The sequence below is a fragment of the Hirundo rustica genome, chromosome 6, assembly GCF_015227805.2.
Source record: "Hirundo rustica isolate bHirRus1 chromosome 6, bHirRus1.pri.v3, whole genome shotgun sequence".
Lineage (NCBI taxonomy): Eukaryota > Metazoa > Chordata > Aves > Passeriformes > Hirundinidae > Hirundo > Hirundo rustica.
In genome coordinates this window covers 8,342,656-8,353,885 of record NC_053455.1, presented here as the reverse complement: position 1 = coordinate 8,353,885, position 11,230 = coordinate 8,342,656, and the positions used below count along the sequence as shown (strand labels likewise).

Sequence of the window (11,230 nt, the reverse complement as noted above, 5' to 3'; positions counted from 1 at the left end):
AGAAGATTAGAAGTAACCTAAATATAGATTCAATGAAAAAAAACTACTATAAAATATGTAGAAAAATGTTCTTTTTATTACTAGTATCTATTGTTATATTAAAAAAACCCCTGAAGATTATATAAATATGCAATGTCAGGCAGAAATTACATAAAACAAACGGACTATAATGTATGGATTTCTGAAGATTTTGTTTTCTTGCAAAACACTGCAGTAAACAGAGGTTTCTATATATAAATCTATATATGTCTGTATAAATGCATTATATATAGTATTAAAAATAATTTTTAAGTTGATGGAAACCTCTGAAAAGATCATAGGTCTATCAAAATATCAGTGGCTAGACACTTTTTATTAAAATAGAAAATCTTACAGAGGACCTTTGGATAAAAATGTTTACTGATATTTTACATTTTTGAACATACTGAATATAAGTATTACAGAGATTACTCAAATCTGTTCTATCCATGGACAATTAACAATAAAAAAAATGCTGGCTGACTAAAGAATATTTTTGTACCTAACACAAAAATGTGGATTAATGTAAAATCTACAGTCTCACTCTAGATATTTAAGAAGCTGCAAATATTGTGTCTGATTTTTTTTAATCATGAATATTCATGCTAGTTACTTTAAACACATGCCTAAGTCTTAAGAAGACATAAATGTGTGTTTTCTGATCCATTTCCACATCCCACATTAGTATGTTACCCAAACTTTGTAAACTACTCAGATATCTACCTGGCCTATCCTTTCCTTTTTGTGCCGGGCTGCGGAGTGCTCTAGATCTTCTTGCACAGCAATTTTTCTTTTGAGGCTGAATTGGACTCTGTAGGGCTCGGAATACTGGAGAATCTTGAGTGCATCTTCATATTTGATATTATCGAAAAATATTGTGGCACTTAGAAGCTGATCACCTACAAGTGAAATAATACATAATTTTAATTACTTTGTGTTTTCTTATAGATTTTTCAATTTTTTTTAGATTTTAGTTTTGTATATACTACTTTCTATGTGTCTTTTTCACTGTTCCAGTGAAAACTGATTTTCTTTATGATATAAAAAAAAATCACATATCATTACTGTTCAAGCAAGTGGTCTTAGAAATTATTAATATGGACAGGTTAAGCTCACAGATAACATTAATTGGTCTGAAATCTACTATTTCTGATACCTAAAGAGATGGCAGATCACACAGCTACAATACTCATTATTTAAAGATACAGAATAAAATCAAAACAAAATAAAAAGATCAGACTGTACCTTCTCTAAGACTAAATATTTTTGAAGCAGGAGATTCTTTAAGTACTTTTTTAATAAATATTCCTTCATTTCCTCCACCTTTCACACTAAAACCACTAGCACCAGCTTCCACTTCTGTTTTCAGGGTCACTTCCATTGTTTCCTAGAGACAGAAAAAGATGTGAATTTTTCATTGTTATTCATTTGTATTAAAGGATTCTAAGTTGTTCTACATTAAAAAATGTAGTCTTCTCAGGTATATTTTCAATGGCTCACAAAAGATTATCCAAAACAGAGAATATACTTACTCAGTGTGGTTTTGATTCTGTTCTAAATTAGAATTAAGCACATGTGTTAGGGTCATGTTGGATCAGGGCCATAGGGAAAGTAGAGTAGGTTATAATTTTAAAATGTGAAACATATGGAAACTTTTAGGGCTGAAAGACTGTATTTTCTATGAAGATATTAACTACTCGAATTAAAGTCAATGGGCCAGAAAAGTCAGACTAAGAGCTAATGCTGTACGGCACTCAAATCAGAGAAGGTTAAAGAAAGAATTCTGAAAAGAATTATGGAAGAACCCCAAATAGGGCAAATAAATGTTCTTGCACACACAACTCGGCCATACGTGAAGCTCCTGGTCAAAACAAGTCCAAAGTCTTTGCCCATTTGTTCTTCCTCCTGTCCACCATGAACATAAATGTTCATGTCTTTGTGTAATAACAAACTTTACTATTTACAAGGCTCATACCTAAAACTACAGAGTGCCTTTAGACTGACCTGTGGATGACTCTGTTTTGATTTGTCTGTAGAATGTTTTTTGTTTTCTTCTTGAAGCTGAAAAATAATTTTTAATTATTTGATGTTCAGAAGTCATAGTGTTCTTAAGTACAACAAAGTCAGTTAAAATTCCTGGTTTAGAGTAAGAACTGAGGCTGACTTTAATGGCAACAGAGCACAATCAGGATCAAGTGCAGTGTACAACATGAATGATTTAACCGTACTATTTACTATATAGTAGTAAAATAGATGCCAAAGCCTCCCTTCATCGTAACAAAATTTGCATTAAATAAATGTCATAAACGGAATGTCTTAAGATATTGTAAGCTTTTCTGTGTCCTAATGTAGCACACTATTCATGCTTTTGATTTTGTAAACATACCTTTTTGTTTTGTTTTGTTTTCACTTATTCAACTTCAGTATGAATTTCAAACTTATTAGTAAGGTTCAAACCAGTTAGGTATTCTAACAGGAAAAACACTGTAATTTCTTTCTGCTCTCTGCCTCGTATCCTTCATGGAATTAAATCAAATGCATTTTTATGACAAGAAACAAGGTCAGCAAGTCCAGCACAAAATAAAACCATCAGTAAGCTCAGATGCAATTTTGGTGGGGACAGGAAGAAAATATGGCTGCAGCAATGTCTCATTCTATGACATGTGACTCTCAGCTACTTGTGGGAGCTAAAGCCTCTTGAATCAACTTGATAATGCCATGCCCACATGAAAATTCAACGTCTTGCCTTTAAATAGTCTTCTTCTATGGGATACTCATAAACTGGAGAGGATCCTTGTGGCCTTGGACGAATGTCTTCTACTGCCACTTCATTAACCTGTGGAAAAGACATGAGGGGTGATAAAGGAACATCCACCATTAAGCAGTGACTCATTTTTTTTTAGGAGTGTTTCTAGTTATGCATAGAGTCCTTCTGAGTAAAAATCTTTCATTAGTGATGGTGGATAAAAAACAACCAATAACTTTTTTTTGGTCAAGAACAAATACAGTTCTCATGTTAAAGCACTCAAAACCACAAGGGACAGGGTTACGAGAGACAAAAAACAGTGGTATGCTTATTTTGATTTTCTTTATGTATTGTATGCATCTACAGACTGAACAGACTGAAAACGGGTCAACTAGTAATAATTGACAAAGTAAAACAATAAAATCCCTTTCCTGATCTATTTGCACACCTAAACTTTGCATCCAATGTCTTCAAACTTTATTGCCTTCTATAAGCAAGCAAACTATGGAAAAGTCCCAGCAGAAATTTCTGCTGACAAGCACTTGGCATTCTTCCTTCTGCAGTCAGACAATAGGGAACCTAAACTGTCTAAGTCTTTAAAGAAATGTTACTGTAGTTAACAGCTATGTAATAGCTTGCTAAGTCTTGGTAGTAAACTTATGCCAATGAACCATGGCAAAGGGCAGATGCCTTTACACTGAAACATCTTTCTGGTTTTTGAGCCGGCAGGATAATCCCATGATAAAATACAACATTTTTAATGGGAAGGAAAATCACCAGCAAACCAAGCTATAAACAAAATATTCAAGATCCCATTTTGCTGAACTCTCATCACAGAAAAATTCAACTCTAAAAAACTCACAGAATCTTCATCCTCTGCATCTGCATCAATATCAGCATCTCCCGAGGGCTCAGCCGGTCTCAGCTGTCGTCCAGAACCTGAAAGCAGCACACAGGTTGTTGGTGCCTGCAGGATCCACACAGAGCACAGAGCAGTCAGCTAGCAAGCTGAAACCCTCTGGAGCAGCATGGCAAGGGATGTGCACAGGCCAGTGGAAAGGTCTGCCTTAATTTAGATTCCGAGCATCACAGAATGGTTTGGGTCGGAAGGGACCTTAAAGATCACCTAGTTCTCCCTACCAGCCATGGGCAGGGGTTATAATCTGGCTAACTTCTAGTTCTACATTTTCTGCAGTCTGGGGATTTTAATTTTTCACAAAAGCTTTTACATTTCTGGATTTTTCTATATCTCTGGAAAAAGAAAAGTAGTGACTATCTGACCCCTGTCTCCTGCACCAGCCCCCACCTTTCCAAAGGGACTGAGTGTAGCCCACAAGAAAGGCCTGGAGGGACAGGAAACCAGAAAAAGGGAAGGAAAGGTGTACAGAGGGAATCTGAAGTATTTTTCCCTGAGCTGTTTTATTATTTAAAGTAACAGAATCAGTAATTAACAGTCTGCTAATTCACAATAAATTAAATTGATTAAGATTCTCCATATTGAAACTCTTCCTCTTTTCTGACAAAGGTCTTAAGAACAGAAGAGTAAACATCTTGAACCTTGGTAGTGATAAAGACTCTGTTTTCTAAGTACTGAGGGTGGACTGAGATGAGGTGAAGAAGATGAGCTGTCTGAAAGTGTGATTCTCTTGAAATGCTTTCAGTTGGGCACCAAATAAAGAAAACAGAATGAATTAGAAGATGTTTTCAAAGATCCAGGTTTAGCCAGTAGAGGACAGTGTGGCTGAACTACATATTCCCTAATGCACCAGCTATTCACATGCACAAGTCCTTGTCCCAATAACTAAGTCTCTTTCCTGTCTCCATACTCGTTTTTTCCAAGCCATCAGGCTGTCTAGTTCCCCAACACTCAGTTTTGCAACTGCCATTACTATACATAGTTTTGGCTCTCCTAAACAGATCCTCTGGCTTGAAAAAATGCTCAGAAACTAGAGAAAACAATTGACAAGAAGAACTGTGCAACTCATTGTCTGTTTTAAATGGAGAATCCTCGGGCTGGAACACAAAATTTCTGGATGTTACACTCTGTTTGTGCAGACAAGATGGCACGACTTAGTCATGTCTGCAATCACTGACTTACACATGTTGCCAAGCTCTTGTTAAAGCAACTGGAATTTTGTTGGTCACTCCTCAGTTTTCTGATCTCCTACATTTACTTTTTCCTTGATTTTTTGAAGTTGAAATTATATAGTACAGGCTAAGTTTTGAAAGAGTTATGCCCCAATGATCAGTGATGGACCACATTGTTAAGATGAATGGAAATAATGTACTTCCAGTGGGACTATCCCATAACAATCTGTGGGTCAAGCTTCCAAACTTGCTAAAATAGAAGGAAATCCCACATAAGCTGTATGTACCGCATCATAACCAGCTCTCCTGCAGTACTCCAGCTCCAGGGAATTAGGACCAACCCAGAAGACATCAGGGCTGCAAGACCTTTCCTCCGTTAACCTTCACAGCACTAGTCCTGACACTTACAATGGACATTTCTAGAAAATTCTAGAAAATGGTCTTAATTCACATTTTAGCTCAGAGTAAAGATCTGCTTGAAATTTAGCTTGATTTTTTCTTCAAAAGCTCTAGCATTTTGAAGCTCAAGAAATTTGAAAAATTAGCATGACCTTGTTAAAAAATTTAGACATGGATTTATGAACCAGATTTCAAGCATTTCTGCTTGAAAATTCTGGAATCCATTCATTAAGCACTTCACCAAATGTGTTTTTATAAGCACCATATGAGGAGAAGAGCTGCAGGATTGATGCTTGATTGTTTGATTTGCCTAGTGCTTCTAAAGATTCAGGTGCCAACAATAAATTTTATGGCTGTTACTAAAATTCCAAGAAATAGTAAGGACTTAGTCTTGTGGCATTGCCATATTTTTCACTTGGGAGAATCCCACCCACAAGTCCTGCAGTCCAGTAGGATGACTTAACAGAAAATTGCTTGGATTGCTGGAGTGTTTGCTCTTCAGCACAGCACTTCAGCATTAACTACAGCATTGATCCCTGGCGGCTGCCAATAATTTTCCTACTGGAAAAGAAACAGGAAAGAATCATCTGTGAGATTTCTTAGGCTGGTTCACTGCAGTTTCTCTTGTTTTACTCTGATGTAACTTCAGTGACACTTGAGTTGTCTGCAACTGGAGCAATGCAAGTACAGTACCTCCGTTAAACTGTGATAGTAGCGCCTTTTCCTAAAAGAATCAACCAACATATGTTACTGCCTCCAGGGCTAACAGAGACGTGGGTGAGATTGCGTGGGGGGGGCATCAGACACACAGATGACCCTCCCTCCCAAAGCTTCACACTGAGTCTTTTCCATCCACCCTGATTTCCCCAAACTCTGCCTAGGCTGCCCCTGTATGATAGTTAATTCACGTCACAAAAGACTTGTGCCCTTGATTCCTACTGTAGACTGAGATTTGCTTCTGATTCTTTCCTGATTCAGAATACTTTCAAAAGGAATCTATAAAAGAGGGACATTACAGTACATTTTCAGCAAAGCCTTCTTTCTGAGCAGAAAAGCCTGCGCCAATAAACTATGATTTATATGCATGTCATTCTCATGCCCCGAATTGTAGCGATGCCAACATTTTATAGATTTTAACTTTTTTTAATGCACTCTGGACAATCAATGCTTTGTTCAAAATATTTTCATAAACAAGATGGAATTTACATCAGTGACTACTTCTAATAGCCACTGGACTGGCTTCAGAACAAGGGAATTTTTTGAAAATAAGCAGTAGGAGTTATATAGGCCGGATCATTTTCATATCATATGACTGAAATGTGTATCTACTTTTTGAAATGCAATTATTTTAAAATTATTTTATCTTTAGCCTAGCAACCCAGATGGAATGTTTGGGCAAAACCAGAAGGAAAAATAAAAGCAGGTTATTTTTTTGGTATTCACATCCAGTGGGTAACAGTCTCCAAAATCACATTTGATACAATATAATGAATTACAAGTATGATTGTGTCATTGAATTTAAATCAAATGTGCTTAATGTATTGTATGAAGAGAAACTTAGTTTTAATTGGAACACTGGCATATAAAATTCCTGTGATCTGTATACTTTAAAATAAAATAAAACAGTACATGAGAATACCAGAGATGTTAATAAAAGAAACAATAATGTCTTTTACTGATCATCCTAGCTTCTCTGCTTACGGACTACAGCCCTTTCTCTTCAATTCTTAAATTTGGGTTTTTTGCTTTTTAAGATTTTGTACTCAAGTTATATTTGCATATGAATAGTGAATTTAAGTAATCTGCTCTTATCTTTAAGCATATTGCTTTTCCGTGCATCAACTTCAATGTTACTTCAACAAATAGTTTCTCTTAACAGACAGAAACCTGATGCATGGTGAATATCTGTCCACAGGTGAAAAGTTTTAGGCTTTGCTCACTCACTTATTGTTATTTAAGGTCACAACCTATGTCTTTTCTTTATGAGGGTTTCGGAATTTGGTAGTTACCTTTTCTAAGCTGTGACAAGAAACAAACAGTCCTGTTAGTGCAGTGTTGTGGAAGTATTTCTGAGTCCATAGCCAGTTAGAAAACTTGTGTCTTGATGTGTGGCAAGGCTGGGACATCTTTAGATCAGGTCTTTTCTGACGGAGCAAAGCACACTCTGAATACAGAACCTCATTTGTGTTATTACTAAGGAGAAGGAGGGATGAATAATGGCAAGACAAACAACAGCAGTAATAATTTAATGTCATTGTCATTGTTGGCACTGTGTTTGACCCACTGAAGAATTCATACATGTAGGTCAGCAGTTTTCACGGTGCTCCCTCACGGGCTTATGTCTCGTTGTAAACAAAGATGTGCATGGCTGCTGTCATGGGCAGCTTCAGCTGTCTCCTGTTCCAGGCCTCTCTTCCTGCAGCCATCAGTCCCTGTACCTGCAGGTCTGTCTGTCCCTCTGCCCTCAGGTACCCTGTCATGGGCTGTTACTCCTCATGCATGAATGGCTGGTAACTGCTAACGCATTTCTCCAGAATGTCTTTTGCTTTTAAAACCACATCCCTCTCTCCAGATGGATGGTGTGCCTGACTTTCCCCCCCACAGCTCGTTCTCCCTCTCTTGCAGGTATCGCAATTACTGGGATTCCTTTTCCTCCCTCAGAGCTCTCACAGCCGCCCGAGCAGTGCTGGATGAAGTCCCGCAGCCCCTTCTGATTCACTTCTTATAGTTGAAATAGGGAATACTTAGAATAGTTCGAATATTTCAAATCGTGGGTCCCAGTTCGGGAAAGCACTTGATAACAGGAACACTATGCACATGCCTGACATTCATCTTGGCCTCTCAAGAACGCTTTTTCAGATAGGTAAGTTCACCTGACTTCCAAGCCAGCAATGCCGGAGAGGGAAATGATCCTGCAAGCATCAGCTGCAAAGATAAGAATCTGAAAGTGTCTGCAAATAAACCTTGTTGTGCATGTGCTGTGTTCCTGAAGGAAGCTGCCGTGAGGCTTAAACCACGGTTTTACAGCACAGGCTCCCACAGAGTCTGTGCAGGCTCCACCACGACCTCGAGAATGTTTGTGGCATTTCCAATAACCAGCTCCAGTGATGCTGGGGAAAACCACCAGGAAAAAAAAAAAAAAAAATAAAAAAAATCTAGAGGTTCATCTTCTACAGAGATTTCCTAGTGCATTCCAGAGACCTGGATTCATTCCATTGTCCTGCAAGATGCCATGGACCGAGTTACAACAACTGCTGGGCAGGGCTCTGGGGCACGGCCGGAGCGCAGCAGGAATGCCGCGGCTGTCACTCTATCTGGGCAGGCTCCACGGCCGCGGGGAGATGCGGGCACTCTGTCACGGAGAAGGCTGCCTCTCCCAGCCCTCCTCCGCAGGAATGTCATCTTACTTCACTTGAACCGCTGCCAGCGAGACAGCGGGGGCACCCAGCAGCTCCACCTAGAAGAACCAGCTTGTCAGCTCTGAACAGAGCGGCTTTTTCCACAGTGGAAAAAGGAGCCGTTCTGCCTCACAAAAGGTGTCAAAGCGAGGATCAGCACCGCCCATTTAGCGTTTCCCCCCTGCTCTGTGCTGGGAGTCGGACCCTCCCCACCAAGCCCTGAAATTTCTGTGGGATGAGGACAAAGGACTGCTCTGTGGAATGAAGATAAAAGATTTTGCTGCTGAAGGAGTTTAACAGGCCTTATTATCAGCGGGATGCTATCAGAACCAGCTGGGCCGGTGTTCAAGCTACACTCCTGCCTTTGTTTTGCACTGGTTTGGCAATGCCCCTTGGCTGCACTCTGTCCCTGGGCTGCATACTTGAGCTGTGATGAATGTAGCTCAGACCTGGGAGCCGAAAGCAGGGGCTTGTAGCACAGTCGTGCTAAAGGAGCAGCTACTCCCAAATAACCAACGTGCGTGAATAGTTTCCTTCCATTCAAGGCATGAACAAGATGTTTTGATTCATTGCCTTGGTATGTTAAGCTGCCCTTGTTGGCTGTTAGAGTACTTCATTAAAAGCCTTCAAATCATTTCATCTCAAAACCTTTTGAAGACATTATATATACGTGAGTTACAATCATGAGCCTCCTTGCCCAGTCAGAGGACTGTCCATAAAGTTAACACTTATTTTTATCAAAAGGAACAGTACTCTGCTCTGCAAAGTACATCCAAGCAGGGAAATGTCTCGAGAATTAAGGTTCCTTGCAGACCATACCGAGCTCTGTAAGATTTTATAGAGCATTTTCTACAGGTTGACTAATATCAGAAAAGATGTGTAAGAGAGCACTGGCAACTAAGAACTGATATAAACACTACCATAAAAACAGAAACTAACAGCCCCCAGATGAAAAGGAGAGTGAATGTCTTTCCCATGAGTGTGTGTTTATTGATAAGTTCTGCCCACACATTTAAAAGTATTAAAAGCACTCTTGCTCACACGTCACAATAGGAGCAAAACCTTTAGGAAGGCTGATCAGAAAGTTCTTGATTCTTAGAGTGGTCCACCTTTCCTCTAATGGTAAAGATAAACTTAATAGAAACCATGGAACAATTCAGAGCATGAAAATAAATCATTCTGGTGGGGCTCTGCATAGACCTTCTTAGCTTGAGTCATATTTAACATGAAAAGCACAGGGGATTTTTTTTTTTTCTCCAACTGTCAAACTGAAATTTCCCAGATCCTGAGTTAATGACCTTCATCTAGCTATCATCATTTATTGGTTACTTGGCTATATAGGAAATGTAGTTTGGCCAGATCCACGTAATTCTTCAGCTACAAGGATAAAATATTAACTAAAGTATTTCATTAGTCTGATATTTCACCTCTTACTGAAACAGAATAATATTTCCTATGAGCAACGGAGAGTTTGAAAATAAGCTCTTAACCAAAGTTTATTGCAAGAACATGGATAGTGATGTCCAAAAGAGACAGCAAAAGCAGGCAGTAGTGGTTGATAACTTATTTGGCTCTCCTGCTTCATCCCTCCTCTTCCTAGGTAAAACACAGCTACAAGTGACAGAGTGAAAAAGGGAGCCGGAGAAATGCTCATGGTACCCATCAGACAACCACAGATTTTGTGCTGTTTCCCCTAGGCCATGGTTCTGTCTCAGAAGCACAAGTTTTATTCTGTTTGCATGGAGGGTAGGTGTAACTTCCTGCCCTGTGTCTCTGTCTTCTTAGGCAGGGATTTTCCTCTCTCTCAGGTTTTATGTGACAGAATGGGTTTCCACTCTGTGCTTTACCTCCTTTATGAATTCCTGCAGTGTTTTCTGGCATAATATTGTGATAATGTAGTGAATCAGGACCCTCTCTGATAATTATCAATAATGATTTTTCCAGGATAGCAGGGCCTGTTCTCAAAAGGATAATAAAAAAGGGAATAACTTTTTTTGCAATTGTTGCTATGTGCGCCCGAACTCCTGAACTGAACCAAAATTGCTTACCACCCTTTTGGACAGAAAGTGAGTTAGCAATTCATAGCCAAATAAAGCAATAAAGACTGGTCTAATCCTCTCTGATCCTCAACAGTTTTATCTCCTGGGACTCTCAACAGTTTTCTCTCTTGGGTTATACTGGTTTTACTTGCAATTGATTTGCTACCATGCTGTAAATTGTTGTATGGATACCCAAATAAAATTCCCTGGAGTGTCAGTGCCCATTGGGATGAACTGAGTTTTAAGAAGTGTTTCAGGAACCTGTTGCAAATGAAGGGCTCTCACTTGCTTACCAGCTTCAGAAACCCTCGTGGGAACTACTCTGCAGCTATTTGGTTATCCAATATATTGACTAGGCAATCTTTCTGAAAGAAACCCCTTTACCTGTACAACAAACTAGACTTGGGAAGCGAATGCACAGCACATCTGCCTTCTTCTCACAGCAAGGAGTTGATTCCTGCTGTCTTCCCTGTCAGATAGCTGTGAACTCAGCTCTTACCATGCCTCGCTTAGAAGCAGGGGCAGGTGGGTGCCTATTGCAG

The 11,230-nt window shown here is 39.1% G+C and overlaps 1 protein-coding gene across 1 annotated transcript in view; it reads right to left on the bottom strand.

The window, feature by feature from the left end:
- AHNAK2 (AHNAK nucleoprotein 2) overlaps positions 1 to 11,230 on the bottom strand; it is a 72,140-nt gene that overhangs the window by 21,267 nt on the left and 39,643 nt on the right. The window contains exons 2-6 of the mRNA XM_040068511.2: positions 3,627 to 3,703; positions 2,765 to 2,854; positions 2,023 to 2,079; positions 1,264 to 1,405; positions 742 to 917 (exon numbers count right to left, since the gene is read on the bottom strand). Of these exons, the coding sequence (XP_039924445.2) occupies positions 742 to 917; positions 1,264 to 1,405; positions 2,023 to 2,079; positions 2,765 to 2,854; positions 3,627 to 3,703 (542 nt within the window). The remainder of the gene's footprint in view (positions 1 to 741; positions 918 to 1,263; positions 1,406 to 2,022; positions 2,080 to 2,764; positions 2,855 to 3,626; positions 3,704 to 11,230) is intronic.